General features: G+C 40.2%; 1 protein-coding gene across 5 annotated transcripts in view; it reads right to left on the bottom strand.

Moving 5' to 3' along the window:
* Window positions 1-216: 216 nt before the first annotated feature.
* The window catches only part of zdhhc21 (zDHHC palmitoyltransferase 21), a 135,726-nt gene continuing 108,593 nt past the window's right edge, over window positions 217-27,349 (bottom strand). For all 5 annotated transcript variants that reach the window (XM_072586900.1, XM_072586902.1, XM_072586901.1 and 2 more), the window contains 4 exons: window positions 21,423-21,561; window positions 14,248-14,364; window positions 5,485-5,528; window positions 217-4,669 (listed from right to left, as the gene is read on the bottom strand). In XM_072586900.1, coding sequence (XP_072443001.1) covers window positions 4,537-4,669; window positions 5,485-5,528; window positions 14,248-14,364; window positions 21,423-21,561 — 433 coding nt within the window. In that variant the 3' untranslated portion in view covers window positions 217-4,536. The remainder of the gene's footprint in view (window positions 4,670-5,484; window positions 5,529-14,247; window positions 14,365-21,422; window positions 21,562-27,349) is intronic.

Below are 27,349 nucleotides of genomic sequence, written 5' to 3'. Positions count from 1 at the left end.
TGTCCAGAATGTGGTTGCAGACTCAATGGGCCAAATGGCCTCCACCTGCACTGTAGGATTTCTATGATTCACACTATGATATGGGCTGGAAATGTGATTAGAATAGTTAGGTGGTTGTTTTTGACCACTGCAGTCTTGATGGGCTAAAGGGCTTTATACTGTGCTGCAGATCTTGATGACTCTATGTCACTTGAAATAAAATAAATCACATAGTACTTACAGGAACATATCTGTTTTTATTAAAACCAAGCACACAAGCTCTACAACCAACATGCTTTCACACCTCATTGTAATTGACAACCTATCAACCTATGTTTGATAAGATGGCCCACATCAATAAAAAACAGGGAATTGTACAAACACAATTTTATAATTGCCAAAACTGTTCATCAAATTACACACTGCTTAACATTAATAAATGATAAACCTATCTAGAAATGCTGACAAACGCTGCTTCTTATTCTATACATTTGATTATGCAAGTAGTGGCCAATTTGTTATCATGATGGACAGTGAATTAAATCCCACTATGGGGTGGCACAGTAGCTCAGTGGTTAGCAACGCTGCCTCACAGTGCCAGGGATCTGGGTTTGCTCCTAGCGTCAGGTGACTGTGTGGAGTTTGCACATTCTCCCTGAGTCTGCGCGGGTTTGCTCTGGTTTCCTCTCACAATTCAAAGATGTGCAGGTTACATGAATTGGCTATGCTAAAGTGCCTATAGTGTTCAGGGTTGTGTAGGCTCAGTGCATTAGGCAGGTAAATATAAGATAGGGTTACTCTTTGGAGAGTTGGTATGAAATTGTTGGGTCGAAGAGCCTGTTTCCACACTTTAGGGATTCTAAAAAAAGTCTATTGATGAAAATTGGATATATTTTATAAATTATAACATCACATGGCTATTGCAATTTGCAAAGGAATGTTTTAGATGAAATCCACTCCTGGAAGAGTCAACACCTGCTAAACCTTAACATTTCAGGAGGGTCCCATGCTGGCCACCTGCCATTATTTACATCGCAAAACTTTTATATGATCTTTATAATCACGTTTTGCTTTTTGCTGCTAATTTGTGTTTGAGAAAGAGAGGAATACAACAATGTGACTGTATCATACAGTCTTTACCCTGTTCCTGGTAAAGTGTCTTGTAAATTCACCTCCTCTGATAGTTTGGATGAGTAAATGCATATCCAAACTTCCATTGAACCAAGCAATCCATGTTAGGTGCTTGATCTACACTGAATGAAGTGTTGACAACTGCAAGAGCTATTCATGCCACTGGTCGGAAAAGGTGGAGGAAATCATTCAATCTCAGTCTTCATTACAGTCCAGTCTTCTCTGCTGCAAAGTGTTGCATGAGGGAAAGATAGTGATGCTCTCCAAGTGAGTATTTTTATTAACACATTGCCTAGGTTTCCAAATGAAGACCTTTTGCTTGGAGGAGATTGGGAACTGTCGCTGCAACCCATAAACCACACTCAGCATGAAACTAGCCCCTTTAGGATTGTAAGGAAAAAAAAGGCAAAACACAGGTCTGAAAGAATCTAGTTAAGCAGCAGTTCCACAGTAATTTAAAACATATGCAGCAGGGATTAAGCATTGTACTCTGAATTACTAACCACCAAAAGGCATAAAGGCAGCAGAGGGTCGCCAATTAACTTAACAATTAATATTACAACCATATTGATTTACCATTTACTAAAATGATGGGAAATTATAGACCTGTTAGCCTGACCATGGCCATTGGTAAGATTTTAGAGTTTATGATTAAGGGTGAGATTGCTGAGTATTTGGAAGTGAATGGTAAAATCGGACTGAGTCAGCACAGCTTCGTTAAGGAGAAGTCATGCCTGACAAACCTGTTAGGATTCTTTTAGGAGGTAACAAGCAAGTTAGACAAAGGACAGCCAGCAGATGTGATTTAGTTGGATTTCCAGAGGCACACAAGGTGTCATAAAGGACAGAAGAGCCCATGGTGCAAGGGGCAAGCTACTGGCATGGATAGAGGATGGAATGACTAGCAGAAGACAGAAAGTGGGATAAAGGGGTCTTCTTCAGGAAGGCAACCAGTTGACTAGTAGGGTTCTGCAGGGGTCAATGTTGGGACCCCAACTATTCATGTTATATATTAACAATTCAGACGAAGGAACTGAGTGCATTGTTCCTTATTTTATAGATGACATAAAGATAGGTGGAGGCAGAGGTAGTGATGAACATGTACGAAGGCTGCAGAAGGACTTAGGCAGGTTAGGAGAGTGGATAAAGTTGTGGCACATGGAATACAATGAGGAAAAGTATGAAATTTTACACATTGGGAGGAAGAACTGAGGCATAGATTGTTTTCTAAATGGGGTAAAGTCTTTGGAAATCTTGAGTCCTGGTTCAGGAGTCTCTTAAGGCTAACATGCAGGCTTTGTTGGCAGTTAGGAAGTCAAAGGTAATATTCATTTTAGAGGATTAGAATACAAGAGTAGAGATGTACTGTTGAGGCTTTTTCATCCTGTGGTCAGACCACATTTGGAATATTGTGAGAAGTTTTGGGCTCTTTATGTAAGGAAAGATGTGCTGGCCTTGGAGAGGGTCCAGAGGAAAATCATGGGGTGAAGAACTTGTCATATAAGGTACAGTTGAGGATTCTGGATCTATACTTGATGAAATGAAGAAGGATATGGGTGGAATCTCCTTGAAACTTACAGGTTACTGAGAGGCCTGTATAGATAACATGGAGAAGATGTTTCCACTAGTGGGAGGGATTAGAACCTGAGATCACAGCCTCAGAATGACAAGATGACCCTTTAAAACTGAAATGAGGAGGAATGTCTTCAGCCATAGGGTGCTGTCCATCTGTGGAACTCACTGCTGCAGAAGGCTTTGGAGGCTTTGGGTCTATTTAATATGGAGATAGATAAATTCTTGATTAAGAAGGCAGTCAAGGGTAATGGGTAGGAGGCAGGAGAATTGGGTTGAGAAATATATCAGCCATGATTGAACAGTAAAGCAGACTCAGTGGGACAAACGGCCTAATTCTGCTCCTATATTTTATGTTTTTAGAAGACATTATCTCTCAAGAATTCACACAAGAGAATTCTGATTGTAGAATGTATAAGAATTTACTATTGCAACGCGTCCAACTATGTAAACCGTATGAACCATGCACTCAGATATTCTCGAAAGGGAGAGGTAACACACACTTAGTGCAATTCACAAAGATTTTTAAAATACATCACAATGGAAAGATCTGCACAATCTATGGTCTGAAAATCAGGACACAACAACATCATTGCAACAAATTACTGCAGGTTGTTTCAAAAGAAAATCATAATTTACTTTATAGTTAAAGCTTGTCTGAACGGTTATATAACATCTTTGGTTCCTGATTTGATCAGAACAAGCCAAATGCGCTGTCACAATAAAAATCACTAAATTACAGGCACTTGACAAAAAAATTTGTTCAATTTGATTTTCTACCTTGTAAACTGTTTCCCACAGGGCTGGGTCACATTAATTTTATTAGACTTAAATAAACTTCATTCATTTTGCTTTCCCATGAAATTTGGTACATCTGAGACACCAAGACCCCTTCGACTGAGAATTTCCATATGTCTAGCAAGTATTCTTAACAAATTTTTCTATTTAAAAAAAACTCACGTAGCACACATGAGTGACAAAAATAGTTAACCACACCAGCAATGTTTGATGCAAAACTTACACATTGATAGAAATAAACTACAGAAACTGAACGTACAAAACCATTCAAAATATAATCAGGAAGGGAAAGTAATATGAAATAACTTATTTTAAATCCACAGCATAATTCTTTGAAAAATCTCAAACAATTGCTCTGTGCAATCTTTGCTGGAAAAAGACCCATTTTTGATAAAGCTTCCAGTCTTGAAAGGATTGCAAATGTCCTGTTGATGGTCAGATGAAAAGCTTCAACAATATGTGTATTTTTCAGCAACATTTAAGTTTTGTACTACCAAATAACTATTTATGCATTCTTCTTCATACTGGCATGTGGAATTACAACGTTTGACATCTCTGTGATAGACCTTTTTTTATCTCCACAATGTAGAATTATAATTGTTGTAATCAAAAATGATTCATGTTTATGAATTAAACTTCACAATATTGCTGGCACCTTTCACAACTTTTGTACATGCTTTGTTGAAGAAGTTCCCAAAAGAACAAAATAAAATTAGAGTTGTTTTTATCAAAATGATCATTCTATTAACCCTTCACCATAAACCAGGCAGAAATTGGTTGATAATGGAAGTCCTCTATCTCTTAACATTGATAATAGATTGTTTATGAATGTTTTTAAAATAGCTAATATTTTTATAACGTTGTATCCCATACTCAAAGTGTCCTTAAAACAGATCTTCTTTACAGGCACACAGTTCGATCAGAATATTACTTGGAATGCAACATTGCTGCTGGAAGAAATGTCAAGTGCCAAATTGAACATGGGGATGGACGTATCACCGGAAATGCTGCTAAGTACTTTGACACAGGAGATCTCATCTTTTCAGCTTCCATCTGTTAAACGTGATTGGCGTGATGATAGGAAACTCGCAGCTGTTGCCTCTGTCTGAATGGAATAAACCACAGGATCTTCCAGCGGGTGCCAAACACTTCTGAGAAAGTCTGCTGCCAGGGCTTGCTGGACTTCAACCTACAGATAAGAGCATTAGTAGGAGGCAGCACTCCCATTGAGTATTGCAGCAATTTTAGAACAACAGCTTGACAGATGTAGTGCTGTTTGCTTATTATGACCCAAAAAGTAAAATTAAATCTTTACCATATTAAGCATTTGACATTTACAATTGTACTCTGGGTGAAACATTGAAATGGGATAAAATTACATATTTGAAGTAGACTATCAAACAAGATATAATTGGATATTTTGAAACAATATCTTGAAAGAAATCTCTGAGGAGCTGGTAGAGTCTGCTGAATGTGTGCACAGAGCATATGGACCCATAACACTAATTATAACTAATTATAAATATAAATTAAATATTATATTACATATTATATATACATTATGTATAAAATAGATTATATATTTTATTATATATAAATATGTATAATATATCCGACATATTTATAAATTATATATAATTTTCAGATACAAAACGTACGATCAGAAAATCTTTCTGTATGGTGTGAAGTGTTTTATGTATTTCTTGGTGCAGCCTATTAGTGATTAATTAGAACATGATGATGCACTTCAATGCTTTAATTATCAAAAAATGGCTATTATAAGATGGTTAATTTAAGCATTTTGATACTTTTACTTCCAGCATCTAATTTCCCACTGCACAAATATGGGAATAAAATCAATTAGTTATTGTGCTAACATGGTACTGAAAATTGAATGATCTAATGAATTAAACTAAATCAACAACTTCAGTATTTTAACACTTCCACTAAAACACAAACATTTTCCCTTGGGATAAAGAAGGAGGAAATCCCTTCAATACTCACATCTCATCAAGATTACTTGACATCCTTTCAATTGTTGTCATATCCTGTTGGCAAAAATGGTTTTAAAACATAAATAAATATTTTTAGCATACATTTTGGATACAATAGTTTAGAATTATGATTTTCACATATTTAGCAAATAGAGGCCTACGTGTGTTTTGAACATCTTGTAATCAAAGTCTTCAATTTGAAGTGAGAAGTGAGACTGACAGTTACCTTACAATTTAAAATACTCAGTCCATTTGATGCTGTTGTAATAGGTATGATGTCTATGGAAAAATGGTACATAGCCTCTCTGTGCTTTCTTTGACATAATTGTATCAGAAGGTCTGAATGCCTCACTATCCATTTCTACAGCTCTCATTGCTTCACATTGCAATAGCATTTATTCCAACATCCCTGATTTATTTGCCCAGATTGTGTGGTAGTTAGGACAGCAACATAATTTCCATTTGTGTAAAAGTACTTTCAGATTTATTTTGGTATCCCAATGTGAAATGTCCTGACGAATGTAAGACAAAAACCTTCAATAAAATTTATATTTTTTCAGCAATACTCAAATTTTGGACAACTAAATGGTTATTAGTATAATGACTAACTTGTTTAGCCTTTACACATATGTTTAAAAGTATCCCGATGGACCTAAGTGCTCTATTTTTGTAGAACTGAGAGCATATCTTCCATGGAATGGTGTCTGGCTTTCACAATGGTGTCTCTGACACCAATTGAATATCTCCTTGGGATTACTGGAGCATCTGTGGCAGGCTTTTTGATTCTGTTGAGCTGCAAAGTTACTACTCTCCTCTAAATCGCTGGTTAAACTAACTTCTCTGTCTACCTTATGAATGAAGAGGGAGGTGATGGTGTAGGGGTAGGGACAATGTACGAGTAATTCAGAGACACAGGTAATGCCCATGACAGTGGAATTTAATGAATAAATAATATAGTTGTTTTCTGGGTTTTAAAAATTAAATGTACCACCTCTCCACCACTATTGCAGTTAATAAATGACAGGGATCCAATTTTGCCAATAATGTATTCATTTGATTATGCTTACAATATGCTTTCTCACCTCATTTATTGACTTAAAAATCAGGAGTATTTAAAATTAGCTGGATAGATGCTGGAGCAACATATTCTTGGACTTCAAATATTGGCTGCAAACTTAACTTGCCGGATTGACATGAAACAAGCACATTTCTGGAAACCTTGTCATCCCAATCTCCTTGCTGCATTGAGCATTCCCATCTGCCTTCTAATAATGAGTCTGTAGAGAATGAGCCACACAAACTGATCAATGTAGCTGCAATCGCCTTAAAAATGAAGAACAAATGGCAAAAAAAGAAAGAATAATGTAGGAAGATTCAAAATCATAAAATCCATGAGATCAAAATGAGTTAAATTTTAGTTAATGATGGAGCCATGCAGCAAAGCTGGGTTATGCGAACTATGACCATTAGCTCCACCTGGTGGAGAGTAACATCCCTGCAGCACATTAAGTGAATCACAAAGTCAGTATGCAGGTATAGCAGGGTGGTAATGAGGGAACATGGATTTTTGACACTTACTGCCAAAGGAATGGAGTACAGAGGTGTTGTTGCAACTGTACAAGACACTGGTGAGACCATATCTGGAGAACTGTGTACAGTTTGGTCCCCTTCCTTGAGGAAGGATATAATTACATATGAGGCAGTTCAGAGAAGGCTCACTGGACTAATTCCAGGGAAGAAAAACTTGTCTTATCAAGAGAAATTGAGCAGTTTAGAAGACTGAGTTGAGATTGAATTAAGCTATATAAGATGCTAAAGAGTATTGACAAATGAGAGACAGAAAGGATGTTTCTTAGGGATAGCAGATTAAAAACAGAGATGAGGATGAATTATTTCTCTCAAAGGGTCGTGAATCTGTCAAATTCACTATCCTAGAGTCCAGTGGATGCCAGGACATTGAGCATGTTTAAGGAGATAATGGACAGATTTTTAATTAGTAATGGTTTAAAGGGCTATGGGGAGCAAGTAGGAAAGTGGAGTTCAGGCCAAGTTGGGATCAGCCATGATCGCAATAAATGGTGGAACAGGCTCCAACAGGCTCCACTCCTGCTCCTGGTTCTTATGTTCTAAAGTATATAGCAGATTCCTACAGATTTAGAAATCACTGCTAAAATTAGCAGGAGTTTGTGCTCCTAATTATAGAGAAATTACTGACTGTACATTTGTGCAGCAAGTTAACAAGCCTCTCCCTCCAAGGTAACCAGAGACTGATACTGTTATGTGCAACAGGTGCACCTTACTGACTTTGCCAATTTTGAAGGTGATGCTAAAAAGGAAAGAGAAAAAAGGGTGATGGAATGATGTGGTTGTGGGCTGTACAAATTAATATATGTGATGAGTAACCACTTTGGCAAAAGTTATATTTTGAAAATAAATTCTTGCATTTTGAATTGCCACATTGTCAAATAAACAATGTAGTGTGCATGCTGCACAAAGGAACCAAAAAATGATGGGCTTATTTTTAAAATGAGAGATTCAAGGATACATATTTCACGAGTGTACTTGACACATGGAATATGTTAAAACACCGAAGACAAATTTTATCCAGGAGAGGGATTCAGATATGGTTAAAAGGTAGTAATTGTAAACACAAAGAGTTAAGTGCACATTTTCTTTTATTGATCCATTACTAAATATTGCTTATATTTCTTGAGTCAAAAACAAAACTACAGTTCTGAGAGCAACTTTACTCAGACACAAATTTCTTCAATATCTGAGAAATTTATTGCAGATAAATGCAATCCCAATCCAATCTGTCAGCATACAGGGGAAGGAAGACAGGTTTTTATGGTGGGAAGGGATTAAGAATGGTCACAAGTGGGGATGTGTTGGAAATACACCTCTTATCAGAATGACTTTATGACACTGACATCTTCTGTCCCTTTATAGTTGGTGGATGCACTATACACTGCTAGTACATTGGCTTTTGACTATCTATCAGATCCAATATTTTTTGTACATTTTACAGAAGGTAAAATTAAACATTAGGTAATAGAGTTGGTGCAGACACAATGGATTGAAAAGCTTCCTTCTGTGCTGTAACAATTCCATAATCTTGTGATTTTCCATTTCTTCCATATTTCTTCAACATGCCTAAGTATTATCTTAGCTATTAATTACATTGCTAGGCAGAACTTAATGTTGGTGATGAGAGATTGTCTCTGAGCTGGAGTATGAGCCTCTTCTAGTGAGGGAATTAAGTGTCATTCAGGCATTTCTCTCTGATCTTGGCTGATCATGGGGGCCATCAGCATTCCAGTGTTCATTAGTGCCACTGGGAATGGTGGTAACTGCCAGTAAATTCATCCTTCAGAAGCTTTGGATCATCCAGGGCCACAAAAGAGTGATGGTGGGATAGAAGCCACTGGCTATGACTGGAAAGTGGCAGAAGAATGGCTAGTGGGTGGATCTCAGTGCAGCATCCTTTCACTATGCTCAGTGCCTCTGTCAGGCACTGAGTGACTTTGAAGAGGGCTCTCACTCTTCCCTGAGAGACTGCCTGGCAAAGCTCCCCACCACAACTAGCTGGATAATGAGATAAGACCCCTAGGTGGGCATTAACAGCACCCTCAAAGGCTCATTCAGCTTCTGTATTTAAAGACTGTTTATGAGCCTTTTCATCTTCAGCTTAATAGGAGAGGAGCAGGAAGTTTGTACAATCACCATCACCCACCTGACTAAATACTACACGCTGCCTCAAACACATCAGCATGACAAGATGGAAAGGTTACATTTCATTGGTGTTTCTTTAATGCTCTATCTTTCATTTATTAAAGATACTCTGTTATTTCATTCAACAGGTATTATGATGGACTTACTCTGTCCAAGTTGCTAATTCTGTCATTTTCTCTGATTCTATCAGAGTGCTCATCCATCACTTGTCCCCCTGTTCTCAATGGCCAATCTGAAATGTTCATGTGCTTATCATCTCCACAGAGGCTGAGTGACCTGCTATATTTCCCAGATGTTTGTGCACTTCTTGTTTCATAGTCCCATCATTTAATGAGCTATTTTTATTATACATGACATTTCATGTTATTAAGCATTATATTTGTTTTGAAAAAAAAATGAGTTAGCTTTGACAATGCTTCTGGAACTGATTGAAGGAAGTATTGTACAGGAAGTTATCAATTGTAATCTACACTAATAAAATATCTCACTCTGTTATTGTTGTTATTTTTTGCTCCTGTGCTTTAAAACTGTCATTAATCTACACCTTGCTCAAAACTAGTCTTGCTGTGCAAATCAACCACTCCTTGCCATTCTGCAGGTGTTAACCTCAGTTTTTCTAATTATGTCCAAAGACTTTAAGGAACTAGCCAAGACAGGTCTGATATTGATTAAAATCATCATAACTAAAACATGAGAAATGGTTTAAAATCCTACAATTTACTCCTTTTCCCCAGATGGAAGTTTTCAAGGATTTGGAAGGTGCTGTCTAGGATCCTTAATGAATTTCTGAATTGCATCTTATAGATGATAAACATTTCCGCTACTGATCATCAGTAATTGATAGAGTGAATGTTTGTAGATGTGGTTCCAATCAAACGAGTTGTTTTGTCCTGGATGATGTCAAGCTTCTTGACTGTAATTGGCGCTGCACATTTTGCTTTGATTTGTTGTTGTCACATGTACCTGAGCACATTGAAAAGTTTTGTTGTGTGACCAGTACTGGCAGATCATAACAGACAAGGAAATACAGATCATAGGGTGTTTAGACAGAGCAAGATTATGGCTGCACAGGAGGTGCACAAAAGCAATATCAACATTAGAATTGAAATTAGAGCGGCCCATTCAACTGCATAAAAACAGCAGGGAAGAAGCTGTCTTTGAACCTACTGATACATGTGTTCAAGCTTCAGCATCTTCTGCCTGACGGAGAAGGTTGGAAAAGAGTATTAACAGGATGGAAGGGGTATTTGACGATACCAGTAGCCTTTCCATGGCAGTGAGAAATGTAGTCAGAGTCCATGGATGGGAGGCTGATTTTCATGATGATCTGGGCTGTGTACACAACTTTCTGTAGTTTCTTACAGTCCTGGGTAGAGCAGTTGCTGCACCAAGTCATTATGCTCCTAGATAGAATACTTTCTGTGGTGCATCTGTGAAAATTGGTGAGGATCCTTATGGACATGCCAAATTTCCTAAGCCTTCTGAGGAAGAAGAGGCATTGTTGTGCCTTCTTGCATCAATGTGGATGGTCCTGGACAGATTGTTGGTTATTGTCACTTCTTGGAACTTAACACATTCGACCCTTTCCACCTCATCGCCATTGATGTAGATGTGGGCGTGTCTTCCTCCATTCTTCCTGAAGTCAATGATCAGTTCTCTTGTTTTGGTGACATTGAGAAAGATTGTCATCATTGCATCATAACACAAAGCACTCTATTTCCTACCTGAATTCTGACTTATGATTGTTGGATATCAGGCCTATAACGGGGTGTCGTCAGCGATCTTGTAAGTGGCTTTCATATAACATTTAGCCACACATTTATGAGCATACAGGTAATATAGTAGGGGGCTGAGTACACATCCTTGCACAGTGCCAATGTTAAGCATTATTGTGGAGGAGGCGCTGTTATCTGTCTTCACTGATTGTGGTCAGATTGTAGGTCAGGAAACTTAGTATCCAGAAGACAGAGCAGAAGCCTAGGTGTTGGATTTTTGAGAATACTTATCAGGCAAGGGAATTCTATCATACTCGTAACTAATGCATTATGGACATGCTTTGGGCAAGCAGAAGGTGAGTTACTCGCTTAAGTATTCCTAGCCTCCGAGCTGCTCTTCTATATAGTGATGGTAATTCCAGTGCAAGTAGTGCAAGTAAAGGGGTGGTGTTTAAATTGCCTCTTATTGGAGATGGTCATTGCCTGGCATTTGTGTGGCACAAATGTTAGTTTCTACTTGTCACCCTAAGCTTGGTACAGATCTTGTAGCATTTGAACATATTCTCCTGAGGAGTCATGAATGATGCTGAACAACCCTAGTTCTTATGATGGAAGGATAGTCATTGATGAAGCAACGAAAGATATGTAGGATACTAACTTGAGGAATTCCTGCAGTGGTGTTCTGGAGCTGAGCTGACTGACCTCCAACAATCACAACCATCTTCCTATGTGCCAGGCATGACTCCAACCAGCACAGTGTTTGCCCCTTGATTGCTGTTGATTCCAGTTTTGATAGGGCTTCTTGGTTAGATGCAACCTTGAGGTCAAGGGCTGTCAATCTCAACATGTTTGAACTATGTTTGAACTTGACCACTGACATGAAGTGCTCAGTGGCTCTGGTGGAACCCAACCTAGGTGCCACTAAATGAGTTATTGCTAAGCAGATCCTGCTTGTTAGCACTGTTGAATGAAACTTTCCATGACTTTACTCATGATCCAGAATGGACTGATGGGACAGTAGTTGGTTGGGTTTTGTGTACATACATGGACATTTTTCCACATTGATGGGTACATGTCAGTGTTGTAGCCATGCTAGAACAGCTTGGCTAGGGGTGCAGCAGGTTTTGGAGGACAAGTTTTCAGTGCTATTGCAGGAATGTTGTCAGGGCCTGTAGCCGTTTCAGTATCTGTTTCTTGATGTCAATGGAGGGTATCATATTTGTGGAAGACTGCCATCCGTGATGCTGAAAATTCCTGGAAGCGATTCACTCAACACTTAGAGCCATGGAAGTTCACAACATGGAAACAGGCCCTTCAACCCAACCTGTCCATTTTCACAATTAAGTAGTCCCATTTGCCTGCATTTGGCCCATATCTCTCCATACATATCCCTTATATGTACCTGTCTAAATGTTTCTTAAATGACAAAATTGTATTTGCTTCCATCATTATCTCTGTCAGTTCATTCCAGATACTCACCACCCTCTGTGTGAAAAAAATGCCCTTCTGTACCTTTTTTGTATTTTTCTACTCTCGTTCTGGAGTCTCAATTGCAGCCACAAAAATGTCTGTCTGTGCCCCTGACTAGCGAGTCCCCAACAAAAAATGCTCGCTTAGAATTTGCCCAACCCTGGTCTACTACACACCTCACCCCCGCCCCCCCACCCCAACCCCAACAGTATCCAAAACAATATACCTGTTAGAGAGGGGAATACCCACAGTACCCACATTACCTGCCAGTCTCTCCTGGCAGTTACCCATTTACCTAACTGAACCTGCAGTGTTACTATACCACTGTAACGAGAGTTTATCACTCCCTCTGCCCCTTATGCTCTTCAGTGTGCCCAGCTACTGCTCCAACCAAACCACGTAGTTTGTGAGGAGCTGCAGTCAATCACATTCCCTGCAGACATAGTTGTTGGGACCACTAAACTGTTCTCTGATCTCTCAGATCTTGCAGGAGGATCATACCACTGCTTTAACTGCCGACTCTGACCCTTCACAGGAAGGCAAATGATAGAATCTTACCTTCTTCTTACTTTGTTGCTGATTGCCTTCCTCACTAAAGCCTGATATTCACCCGAGCCCACAATTAAATCTCCAACAGCATTGCAGCCACAAAGTAGCCCCTTCTCAAAACATGGCTGTTCCATTATTCCTTGTCTCTGTTTTATTTATGGGCAGTTGCATTAAGTAAACTGACTCCTCCCAAAATCCTTTTCAGTCGCTTCTCAGCAGCGCTGTGTTTTGGATGCTCTTGCACAGTTCGCTGACACCAGCTGTTCTGCGCTCTCCTCCTCAATTGCGGTGACTAAGCTGATTCATCTAAGAACCCTCCTGAGTCACTTCTCAGCTGCACCTTCCTACACTCTCCATTGAATCATTCATATACTTTTTTTTAAGAGTCACAATGTTAAAACAATTTAAAAACACTTCTCCAAAAAAGATTGTTTCATCCACTCTAATGGTGAGATAAAAAGTTATCCCACTCTGCTTCACCGGTCAGTGACATTAGATCAGTGAAGGATCTTCAAATCAACACATTATTTATTATAGGCAGAGCAGTACAGAATCACCACACTGTAGAAGCAGGCCATTCAACCCATTGAGTCCATACCATCCCTTTGAAGAGCACCCTAACCAGACCACTCCCTTCCCTATCCCTCTAACTCTGCATTTCCCATGGCTAATCCACCTAACCTGCACATCTTTAGATGGTAGGAGGAAACCAGCACATCCAGAGGAAACACACACAAACATGGGGATAATGTGCAAACACCACATCGTCAGTCGGCCAAGCATAGAATCAAACCCAGGTCCCTTGAGCTGTGAGGCAGCAGTGTCACCCAGAAGCACAGAGTAATGGATACATTTAAAAACAATTAGGAGGTTGCCTTCTGATGAAATATTGTCGTCTGAAACTCTGGGCAGAAAATTACAAGGGGTGGTTGAGAGGGTCAGTGGAGAGAGAGGGTAGAAATAGCTCTGCCCTCTCTGGAAGATGGACAGCTGGTGGTTCGATGACAGGTCTGGGACAGGCCAATCCTGCAGCTGTCATGCACTGAGGTGAGCTATGTTGGTATAAATGGGACTTGTGTCCCTTGATTAGATTAAGCCCCATCCTCTGGATCTCCTAGCCAATCTGATTGGCCACCCCACAGCAATGTACTTGACTCTTAATTGGCCTCTAAAATGGCCTAAAGAACTAATCAGTTCAAGGGCACTTAGGGCTAGGCAATGAATGCTGGAAAGGCCAGCGACATCCACATCCCTTGATGGAATAAAGAAAAATAACTCTATGTGAAGACCATAGGAACCATACTTACAGCTATAACATTTGACAGCTGACCATAAAAGAGACCAAACATCCCTCCAAACATCACTATGCCCATCAAGGTAGATATCCGCAGCATGGCCAACTCATGTCGGAACACAAAGAGCTCCTTTCAAGAAGGAAGAAAGTCATCACAGTTTAACTGTCAGCACTAAAAACATGAAATCATTCTTACAAAATTATTCAACAGGGGCTATGGTTTCATTTGATTATAGCATCGAATTGGGTTTGAAAAGCACAAAATTTGTCCAAAGTATGTTTGAAACCTTGTTTTATTTGAATATAAACAGATCATCAAAATCCCTTTGGTGACTAAAATTATAGAGTCATAGAGATGTACAGCAGGGAAACAGACCGTTTGGTCCAATTAATCCATGTTAACCAGTTTGTAAACAAACCATGATTTCTCAACTCATATTAATGTACAGATTCCTTTTGCACTCAATGAAAATATACAATCTATTAGTTCAAAGTTCTGCTTTGTGTTCTGCAATCTACGAACCTTTGAAAGTTTTGCAATTATTCTCTGATCTTGTTTTCTGTTTTAAAAATACTTGTTTATGTGATCATGACATTTGCTATAAAGGGTCAATGCACGAAACAGAACAATACATTTCTGAACATGAATTTGTTGGCAATGGTCATTGCCTGGCACTTGTGTGTTATTTGCTACTTTTCAGTCCCAGGTATTGACCCAGGTATTGCTGCATTTGGACATTAACTGCTTCAATATCTGAAGAGTTGCTAATGATGATAACATCATGCAACTGTCAATACATTTTCCCACCTAACGGAAAGAAGGTAATTGATGAAGAAGCTGAAGATGACCTGAAAAACTCCTGTGAAGATGAATTACTCACTAGAATTATAACCACACAGTTTTAAACCAAAATAATTCTTCCGTCTTCCCCAATCTCCTTTATTTTTCTTACTCTTCCTCCCTACCTGACAGATATAAGTTTATAAGACTTCAACAGATTGTGTACATTGTTGTCCCTGTCAATTTACTTCCACAAATCAAAAGTAAACCTTTGAACTTCAGATTTCTATTTTTCATGGTTTCCCTTTCAACATTTTTTATCTTATCCTGTATCTAACCCAACAATTGTGTTGCATCTTTAACATAGCAAAGCTTTCCAAAATTCTTCACAGGTGCTTCTTATATAACATAGGACACTGAGCAATTAAAATTATGTTTGGATCAGTATGCAAAGCCTATGGCAAAAAGGGTCAGGTTTAAGGATGGCCTTAAAGGACATTAGAGAGAGGTGAGAGGTACAGGGGCAACTTTTGAGATGTGGGTGAGATTGTTAAGGCACAGTGGTCAAAGGGAATTGATGAAACCAAGAGCCAGAATGGAGCAATTCAGAGATCTCTAATATCTGTTTAGCTGGACAGAGGTAACAAAGTGAACAGAAAGTGAAGCAAGGAGAAAGTGAGGACTGCAGATGCTGGAGATCAGAGCTGAAAGTGTGAAAGGAGAACTGATGATTCGGGCAAGAGCCTGAAGAAGGGCTCATGCCCGAAACGTCGATTCTCCTGCTCCTTGGATGCTGCCTGACCTGCGGCGCTTTTCGAGCAACACATTTTCAGAAAGTGAAGCAATGCAAGTATTTAGCCACAAGAGGGAGAATTTAAAATCTGCTTGCAATTGGGAACCAACAGATGTCAATGAGAACAGTGAAATAATTAAACAAGACTTGGTGAAATAGTAACAGAATGGAATGAGCCCAGGTTGACGCAAGGTGGTAAAATTAGATTACATTACTTACAGTGTGGAAACAGGCCCTTCGGCCCAACAAGTCCATACCGCCCCGCCAAAGCGCAACCCACCCATACCTCTACATCTACCCCTTACCTAACACTACGGGCAATTTAGCATGGCCAATTCACCTAACCTGCATATCTTTGGACTGTGGGAGGAAACCAGATGCAGACACGGGGAGAATGTGCAAACTCCACACAGTCAGTCGCCTGAGGCGGGAATTGAACCCAGGTCTCTGGCGCTATGAGGCAGCAGTGCTAACCACTGTGCCACCGTGCCGCCCACTAAAATGGGAGTGGGCTGGGTAGAATTAGATTATTTAGGTTTGGAAGTAACATTATAAACAACAGTTTCAGCAGTGGGTTGGCTCAATTGCACAGCCAGATGGTTGTTAGTGACTTTATTTTTAATAATTTCTGTGGACTTGAACTTGAAGGCAGTGGAAAAATTTTTTAAAAAAAGGTATTTCTTGAAAAACATGTGTCCTGTAACAATGTTTTGTTTACTGCAGACCACCTGCCTGGGTTTACAACAGTCAGGTTGCTGTTTCTGCTTCTGGGAAGGAAAAGAGCTTCTCAGCCCAGCTCTCTTGTTTCCGAACAAAACTTCCGTAGAGGATTCAGTGTGGGACCTGGAGTCAAGCCTGATCTCTGACTGTCCACTTCAACAGCATGTTGAGGAGTCCTGGATATTGTGTTTTCTGATGAAGCATCAGATCTCGCACACATCTTTGTATGCCAGAACATCAGACTGTCAGCTATCTGAACACTCCATACTTTATCCTTTACCTTTTTCTTCAAGGGCTAAGACTTATTGGCCAAAAGTGTTGTTTTTTCCAAAGTGAATCTCTATTGAGAGAAATAGAAAATAAGTTGCTGGAAAAGCTTAGCAGGTCTGGCAGCATCTGTGAAGAGAAATCAGAGCTAATGTTTCAGGTCCAGAGACCCTTCCTCACTTCTGTTTTGTTTCTGATTTACTTCTGTTTCTGAGTTCCTTCGCACTCTATAGACAAAATTAATTTTGTTTTTCCCTTTACCTGATGTGCGTTGGCACTTGTTTGTGTAGGTTAGAGGGATAAACATTTATATTTGCATATTATAAACTGTGTTAATTAATTTTGCATCACAGTTGAAAACACTTTCTTTGTAATGAATCAATAATTCAGTTGATTTAAAGAAACCTGTTGATGGATCATTTTATTCTAAGTGTATTGTACAGAAAACACATATTATCATATTGGAAGTGGGTAAAACAATTAAATTGATATTGAAACCCATGGAATCATGGGACCAGAGAGAGGGAGAGTGTATTCTTCCCATCTTAGTTGTAACAGGTAGAAGGAGGCACTTTTGGTGATATACTGGATACCATGTTGAAACCTTGGCTCAGGGGCAAATAAACTCTGAGTCTGTGAATAGTTAAGTTCAACCACAATAGTTGAAAGTGAAGGAACTAGAATTGATGGTTAAAGAGTGGATAGGGACAATGTATTTGGTGTTCTCAATAATTATCCAGGGGAAATTTGTACTTGCCTGGCCATCTGATATTTAACTTGACAAATCAGAGGATGGGGACAAATCAAGATTAGTACTGATGAGGTGGAGATGAGAATTCACATCATTTAACTTCAGTTTGATGATGGTGCCAACGGTAAATAATCAATTGAGCAGTAGGGGGGCCAAAGATAGCACCTAGAGAGATCCCACGAGTGATGTGATGGATAGGTAAGAACAAAAACAGATGAAAGCCATTCTTAGCATTTGTTATTTGTTCAAATGATGTAAATGTTATTGATGAGGCCAGAATTTATTGCCCATCTCTGATTGTCCTTATGAAGTTGCTGGTGAGCAGCCTTCTGGAATAACTAGAACACATGGACAGTGCTGTTGGGGAGGGAGGTCCAAGACTTTTACCCATTGACAATGAAAGAGTGGCCAGTATAGATCCCTATCATGATGAAGAATGTCATAGAGGAAAGGTGGTCTTGCTGTTTCCATGTATTTGTATCTGATGTTTATCAAGACAGTAGAGGTCCTGGGTTTGGAAAATTAGAATCATAGAATCCCTACAGTTTGGAAACAGGTCCTTTGGCCCAACAGGTCCACACCCACCCTCTGAAGAATAAACCACCCAGACCCATTCCCCTCCCCTATTATCCAACATTTACCCTGACTAACTGACCTAACCTACACATTCATGGCCAATTCATTTAGCCTGCACATCTTTGGATTGTGAGAGGAAACCAGAGCACCTGGAGGAAACCTACGCAGACACAGGAGGAATGTGTAAACTTCACACAGGCAGGTGCTCAAGGCTGGAATTGAACCTGGGTCTCTGACGCTGTGAGGCAGCAGTGCTAACCACTGAGCCACCCTCAGCTACTATCTCAGAAGCCTTGGTGAATATTTGCAGGGCACCTTGTTAGTGGTACACAGCATTGATGTGTGAAGAGTGAACGATTAAACTATTGGATGAGGCGCCAATCAAGGTGTCTTGTTGTGTAGATGTTGACTTGTGCCTTGTAGATGGTAAAGGGTCTTTAGTGAGTCAGGAAGTGAGTCATTCACTGCAGAATTCTGAGCCTCTAACCAGCTCTTGTCGTCGCAGTATGCAGGTGACTAGTCCAGTTCAGTTTCTGGTCAATGTCAATTCCTGGATGTTGACAGTGGGGAAACTAATGATCATAGTGCCACAAAATTCCCGCCTCAGGCAACTGTTGTATGGAGTTTGCACATTCTTTCCTTGTCTGCGTGGGTTTCCTCCGGTTTCCTCCCACAGTCCAAAAATGTGCAGGTTGGGTGAATTGGCCATGCCAAATTGTCCATAGTGTTAGGTGAAGGGGTAAATGTAGGGGAATGGGTCTGGGTGGGTTGCTCTTCAGCGGGTCGGTGTGGACTTGTTGGGCCGAAGGGCCTGTTTCCACACTGTAAGTAATCTAATCTAATCTAAAAAATAATGAAGGACAATTGTTAGAATCTCCTTAGTCGATGACAGTCACCAGCTGGCACTTATCAGTTGAAACTTATCAGCACAAGCCTCTTTGTCCAGATATGGCTGCAACTGGGCATGGATGTTGTATTGTCTGAAAAATTGAGAACTATAGAATGGTTCCAACAGAGTACTGAACACTTATTTCTTTTTGTTTATGCTGGCTCTCCCAACTTTTTCCCATAATCTTGCAAACGTTTCCTATGTAGATTATTATTCAAATTTTTTGAAAGCCTTGAATGACTCTGTTGCCATCATATTTTCAGGCAGTGCAGACTCCAACCCTAACCACACGATCGCTGGTGAACCAAGGGCTCAATTCATTTCAGATTATGTGGGAATCTGGGAGTAAAACTAGTGCAGATAAGTTGACATTTCCCCAGTTTGCTATTCCAACAAGTCTGAAACATTTTGACAAGGTCACTAAGTTGCAAGCTTCACAGTTGATTATCAGCCAACAATTCCCAATGCATGCATTCATAGAATCACAATAATGTGGAAGCAGACCATTCAGTCCATCAAGTCTACACCAACATGGAATGCCCTGCCAGTAGCAGTGGCGGACTCTCCCTCTTTATGGGCATTGGATAGGCATATGGAGGATAGTGGACTAGTGTAAGTTAGGTGGGCTTGGATTGGCGCAACATTGAGGGCCAAAGGGCCTGTACTGCGCTGTATTTTTCTATGTTCTATGTTCTATGTTCTAACACTCCAAAGTGCATTCCACACAGACTCGCCCTATTCCTGTAATTCCCATGGCTAATCACCGAGCTTACCATCCCTGGACACTACATCATGGCCAATCCACCTAGCCTGCAAAAGAAACCAGAACACCAGGAGGAAACCCACACGGACACAGGAAGAATGCGCAAACACCACACAGACAGCCGTCCAAGAGTGGAATGGAACCTGGGCCCCTGCTGGTGTGAGGAAGGGCCACTGAGCCTCTGTGCCGCCCATTCTAGAAATGGGTACAGAATGTGTAACATTGTGTGTGCCTGCACTGTCAACTAACGGAGAATTTGTGAATTGTTGTAAGGCCATTTACTAAAGCCAGAGAAGTGACTGCAAGATGTGTCATTTAACAGGAAGGAAAAACAGAGAGAGAATCATCCCAGGCAGGCTTCCTGAGAATTGGTTCCCAGTGCACCCTCTTAGAACATAGAACATAGAACAATACAGCACAGAACAAGCCCTTCGGCCCACGATGTTGTGCCGAACTTCTATCCTAGATTAAGCACCCATCCATGTACCTATCCAAATGCCACTTAAAGGTCGCCAATGAATCTGACTCTACCACTCCCTCGGGCAGCGCATTCCATGCCCCCACCACTCTCTGGGTAAAGAACCCACCCCTGACATCTCCCCTATACCTTCCACCCTTCACCTTAAATTTATGTCCCCTTGTAACACTCTGTTGTACCCGGGGAAAAAGTTTCTGACTGTCTACTCTATCTATTCCTCTGATCATCTTATAAACCTCTATCAAGTCACCCCTCATCCTTCGCCGTTCCAACGAGAAAAGGCCGAGAACTCTCAACCTATCCTCGTACGACCTACTCTCCATTCCAGGCAACATCCTGGTAAATCTTCTCTGCACCCTCTCCAAAGCTTCCACATCTTTCCTAAAGTGAGGCGACCAGAACTGCACACAGTACTCCAAATGTGGCCTAACCAAAGTCCTGTACAGCTGCAACATCACCTCACGACTCTTGAATTCAATCCCTCTGCTAATGAACGATAATACTCCATAGGCCTTCTTACAAACTCTATCCACCTGAGTGGCAACCTTCAAAGATCTATGTACATAGACCCCAAGATCCCTCTGTTCCTCCACCTGACCAAGAACCCTACCATTAACCCTGTATTCCGCATTCTTATTTGTTCTTCCAAAATGGACAACCTCACACTTGGCAGGGTTGAACTCCATCTGCCACTCCTCAGCCCAGCTCTGCATCATATCTAAGTCCCTCTGCAGCCGACAACAGCCCTCCTCACTGTCCACAACTCCACCTATCTTTGTATCATCTGCAAATTTACTGACCCACCCTTCGACTCCCTCCTCTAAGTCATTAATAAAAAATACAAACAGCAGAGGACCCAGAACTGATCCCTGCGGAACTCCACTTGTAACTGGACTCCATGCTGAATATTTACCATCTACCACCACTCTCTGACTTCGACCGGTTGGTATAGACTCTTGGCCTTTGTTGGTATAGAAAATAATAGTTGCCTATAAAAACCACAAATAAGTTAAAGCATTTACAAAAGTGTCCAGCATAGAATTGATTTGTGGCCATGTGTCCTGTTCAAGCATGTAACTCACGGTATTGCCATAAGCGTTTTTGGGAGGAACACAACAGAATTGATATTTAACATCAGCACAAGAGGAAATATTGAAGTAATTTTCTTACCTCTTTTACTTTTGTTAGAGGTTCAAGGTAGTAATATTGGCAGAAATTGAAGAGAAGTGTCAAAAAACTTAACAATTCTGTGTAGAAACATAGCTGGAGGAAGAGCCAGTGATTGTCCTCTCCAACACAATTGTTTATCCTGTGAAGAAATGGTTTTGTATATATGTTTGAGGTAGAGAGGTGATAGCTAAACAATGTAGTTTTTTTACATTTATGAGTAAGTCCAGTAAACTTAAAAAGGTTAATTTGAACCAAACATCATTAGGCAATATGATAGAGTTTCCAGACAATGCTTTCCTCAAATTAAGCTGCAATTTCTTACAATTAATGCTTCTTAACTAGTCACCACATGTATTTGTTGATCCAAAACCTTCACGTATAAAGGCAATAAGAAAATACAAAACAAATAATGGCAGACTGCAACGTGCTTAAATGTAAGGTTATTCATGGGATCGGTATAAAAGTTTATCTCTTATTTCAAAGATGGTTTGAAGCATCAGCATCAACAATTCTGCAACAAAACAGGTTTTGCTGGAAAAGCTCAGCAGGTCTGGCAGCATTTATGAAGAGAAGTCAGAGTTAATATTTTGGATCCAGTGATCCTTTCCCAGAATTGGGAACACTTTCTTAATAATTCTGCATTCATTCTGGACAATAAGTGTTGGCCAGGTTTCAGGTGATGTCTTCATCCTTCAAGCATCATTCAAAGTTCCACTCTAATCCTTGAATATTCAATCTTTGTTGCCACCAGAATGCAACATATTTGGAGTGCTTTAAGCTTAGGAGATACTGGACACAATTTTCCGGGCCCGCCTGGAGCTTTTAAGGGAGTACTGCATTGCTGAGGAGTCAAAGAATCTCTTTCCCAACTGGGGTTTCAGGTTTTGCTGCCAAGTACTTGTAACCTTTCAGACAGTTCGGGATTTCCATCAATCATCATGGGAATTTGCTTTGCATTCTTTAGCTTGTTATTAATACTCTTTAAACCCTGGCCATTAAAGTTACACTCACTGGTGCAATCTCATTAGCCAAAATAGACAGCATGTGGGTTCACACACCCAAGTATATACAAGGTATACCTTGTGCGGGTAAGGTAGATTTCTTTACTGCTTGACTGTTTCTTTACCGAGTTTTAGATTAGATTAGATTAGATACGTACAGTGTGGGAACAGGCCCTTCGGCCCAACAAGTCAACACCGACCCGTGCGACCCACCCTGACCCATTCCCCTAATTTTACTCCTTCACCCTACACTACGGCCAATTTAGCATGGCCAATTCACCTAACCTGCACATGTTTGGACTGTGGGAGGAAACCGGAGCACTTGTTTCTTTGCCCAAATACTTACAGTGTAAAGGGTAAAGCTTCTTCGTGTTTTTCAGCTCACAAGAAGTCTTGGTCATTTACTGTCTGGGTTATAAACCGTGGGAGCATTATCCAGGGAGCATCTCACTGTAAAAGCCTTGTAGCTAGCTGAGGGAGAAACAATCCAGGCCACTGGCATTCGGAAGACCGAGGGGGATTAAGCACCTGCTTAGCATCAGGTAGGAAAGGACCCTGGATTTTCATCTATTTTGAGCCTTGGCTGCACTTTTCCTACCTCTTGGTCAATACTGGGATGTAAGAACTCCCCCAGAGCCAAACCTTATAACATTTTCCATCTTTATTACTCATCATATTTCCTCAGTCATTTAATATAAATTATTATATTAAATTTACTGGAGAGTCGAACCTCATAATTCCCCACATCAAGCCCTTATAATAATTCATCCAACTACATGTCAGACATGCTCCAATGGTAACAAGAATGAAATATGCAGTGGGCAATCATATCTGCTTTCAAAGAAAGTGTCAAAACAGTGAGAAATACATATACAGCAGAGAAAATATGGAATGGAAAAAGAAAGAAATTCATCCTGTGAAGGTATGACACACACAGGTAGCACATACACAAAGTCTAGCTCGAATGTAAGATACAGAGATCAAAAACAAAAACAGAAATTGCTGGAAAAGCTCAGCAGGTGTGGCAGCATCTTTGGAGAGAAATCAGAGTTAACGTTTTGGGTCCAGTAACCCTTCCTGAGAACTGCCTCAGAACTATAGGTATGTTAAGAATTAGCAACAAAACAATGAACAGGACTGTGGAATATCAAATACAAATCCTTTTTGAGGGTCCGTGATATCTGTGAAGTTTTTAAAATGTTATTTATGAGGTGTAGTTCGGTCAAATTAAAGAAAAGTAATTGTTACTTTTTCAAAAATTGAAATCACCGGATGAAATTGATTTAAATTAATACTTTGCTGGGTGTTTTTAGTTGACTCACAGCTTTCTGGGGATCAGTAATTTTAAGTTAATTATTCCAACTGAAGAAAGAAGTGACTTTTTTTCCTGTTTGAACAAATTTAATATGACAATGCTGTATTCATTCAGGTCATTAGTATCATTTTGTGCAGACAGAAGGAAAACTGCGACTATTGTAAATAAAACAAAAGTGGAAAATGCTGGAAACTGTCTTTACAAAGAGAAAGAAACAGAAAATTAGGTGCTGACAGGGATTAGATTAGATTAGATTACTTACAGTGTGGAAACAGGCCCTTCGGCCCAACAAGTCCACACCGACCCGCCGAAGCGTAACCCACCCATACCCCTACATCTACATCTACATCTACCCCTTACCTAACACTACGGGCAATTTAGCATGGCCAATTCACCTGACCTGCACATCTTTGGACTGTGGGAGGAAACCGGAGCACCCGGAGGAAACCCACGCAGACACGGGGAGAACGTGCAAACTCCACACAGTCAGTCGCCTGAGGCAGGAATTGAACCCGGGTCTCCGGCGCTGTGAGGCAGCAGTGCTAACCACTGTGCCACCGTGTCGTTGAAGCATTGAATCCTAGTTTTTATATTTTCAGACACTGACAGTCTACCTGCTTGAGCTATCAATTCCTGTCTTTATGACACTAAAAATATTCAGAGTGGTTAAGTTTTCAATTAATGTCAACATGTATGTTGCTTTTGATCACTAGGGGGTAGAAGCATTTTACTAATCTGCTCTTTCACCATGAGAACCTCTCACTAAAGTTTTGTCTGCTGCTAAAGGTTTTACTGTTGTTTCTTCAAAGTCTTAGAATGACAACAGTACAGAAGAATTTCATTCTGCCCTTTAGTTTGATGCCAGGTCTCTGTGTACAGCAATCCAGACTGTTCCACTGCTCCATTCTTAGCCCCGAGAATCTATTGCTTTTCATGTGCTCATCTGTTTCAAAATAATTCATCATTTCCACACAGATCACCTCCTGTGGGCAATGTGTTCCAAGTCATTATTTGTTGCTGCAGGGAAACATCCCAACAGGCCCTCAAATCTCTTGTCCAAAGTTTTCAAACTGTTTTTTTTTATAAAGACAGAAATTTGTGGAGAAACTCAGTTGGTCTCGCAACATCTGTGGACAGAAAGCAGAATTAACACTCAGTCCAGTGATTCTTCTTCAGAACTGAAGTTTCTCCAACAAATTCTGGGTTTGCTTCAGATTTTCAGTATCTGCAATTTTTTGTTTTACTATAGCAATGTTTTTATCTACTTTATCGATGCCTGTCATAATCTTGTACATCTTGATCAGATTTTTCTTCAATTTAGTTCACTCAAAGGATACCAACTCCCACTTCTCCTGCTGAACCTTGTAGCTCAAGTCCCTCATCGATGGTATCAATCGAGTAAATCTCCCTTGCCTCCTTGCAATCATCCTCACAACCCTTCTGAAAGTGACACTAAAGTCGGTGGAGTGGTGGACAGTTTGGAAGAATGTTACAGGTTGCAGGAGGACTTGGATAAACTGCAGAATTGGGCTGAGAGATGGCAAATGGAGTTTAATGCAGCTAAATGTGATGTGATGCACTTTGGGAAGAATAACAGGAAGGCAGAGTACTGGGTCAATGGAAAGATTCTTGGTAGTGTGGATGTGCAGAGGGATCTTGAAGTCCATGTACATAGATCCCTGAAAGTTGCCACCCAGGTAGATAGTGCTGTTAAGAAGGCATACGGTGTGTTAGGTTTCATTCGTAGAGGGATTGAGTTCCGGAGCTACAATATCATGCTGCAACTATACAAAATGCTAGTGCGGCCGCACTTGGAATATTATGTACAGTTCTGGCCCCCATATTTTGGGAAGGATGTGGAAGCATTGGAAAAGGTGCAGGGGAGATTTACCAGGATGTTGCCTGGTCTGGAGGGAAGGTCTTATGAGGAAAGGCTGACAGACTTGGGTCTGTTCTCATTGGAAAGAAGCAAGCTAAGGGGGGATTTGATAGAGACATTTAAGATAATCAGAGGATTAGATAGGGAAGACAGTGAAAGTCTTTTTCTTAGGATGATGATGTCAGAGTGTACGAGGGGGCATAACTACAAATTGAGGGGTGATAGATTTAAGACAGATGTCAGAGGCAGGTTCTTTATGCAAAGAGTGGTAAGGGCGTGGAATGTCCTACCTGCTAATGTAGTCAACTCAGCCACATTAGGGAGACTTTGGGATAGTGTAGTTGTCCTCCTGCAACCTGTAACATTCTTCCAAACTGTCCACTACTCCACCAACTTTAGTGTCACTTTCAGAAGGTTATGAGGATAATTGCAAGGAGGCAAAGGAGATTTACTCAAGCTGAGAATAGTTCGCAGGTTGGTGCAACATTGAGGGCTGAAGGGCCTGTTCTGCACTGTATTGTTCTATATTCAATGTTCTAAGTGTGGTAACCAAAATTGGATGATGTAATGCTCTGAATTTGACTATGCCTGAGAATTTTAAACATTCACCATAATGTCTGATAATCAACAGAAGTAGAAACTTGAATAAGGCATTCAGTCGATTAAGCCAGCTGTGCTATTCAACAAAACCACAGTTGTGGCCTTAGCCTCACTTTCCTGCCTGACATTATAACCTCTAACTCCCTTGCTGTCAAAACTCAACCTTGACCTTATTCAGTGACCCAGCCTCTACTGTCGATGAAGGAAGAGAATTCCAATGACTAACATTCATCTGAGAGAAAAAAATACTCATCTTCATCTCAGGTGAGGAACTCTTAATTTTTAAACAGTGCCTGATAGTTCTGGATGCCCCATATGAAGAAGCATCCTCCCAGCATCCAGCTGTCAAGACCTCTCAGCATCTCATGCTTCAATAACATTTCTCCAAAATTCCATTGAGTATAGGGCTAAACTGCTCAACTTTTCCTTAAGATTTTTATCACACGGGAGAAGCCAAGATTAATTTCTCTAAAATGAATCCAATGAAAGTATAATCCTCCTTGTATAGGGAGACCAACATTTTACACACTACTGCATGTTTTACTACACCAATATTCTGTGCAGTTGTTCACAAGATTTTCCAACTTTTATATTCTAACCCCTTTGAAATAAAGGCTGATGTTCCATTTGCCTTCCAAATTACTTGTTCTGTCAGCAACAAACATTCTGTATTTGAATTCACATGAGTTGGAAACTTGCTGTCCTATGTCCTAGAAATGACCAAATCTTAGTAGGTGTGATAACACCCAGATTCCTGGGTAGTGTTGGATTCTGCAGATATGCAAATAATACTCTGCTTTCTTACTCTGCCTACTAAAGTGGATAATTTCATATCTACACTATATTCCATCTGCCAATTTTTTATCCAATCACTTAACCAGAATGTCTGATTTGATTACTCTGGGTGACAGCTGGAGTCTGGCTTTCTCACGACTATAAAGAAAGTATTACAAAAGCTAAGATTTCACTGAGGAGACCGAGTCCATCGACTGAGTCCTGGATATTCTCACCAGGAATACTGAACCTGATGCAACCAAATAATAAACAATGACCACTTTTTAAGAAGCAAGGACAAGAAATCTCGGATCAGCAACTGTCCAAAACTTATCATCTGTTGTATCCTGCTTTATTT

Source organism: Chiloscyllium punctatum, chromosome 2, assembly GCF_047496795.1.
Source record: "Chiloscyllium punctatum isolate Juve2018m chromosome 2, sChiPun1.3, whole genome shotgun sequence".
Classification (NCBI taxonomy): Eukaryota; Metazoa; Chordata; class Chondrichthyes; order Orectolobiformes; family Hemiscylliidae; genus Chiloscyllium; species Chiloscyllium punctatum.
This window is presented reverse-complemented; position numbering and strand designations above follow the sequence as displayed.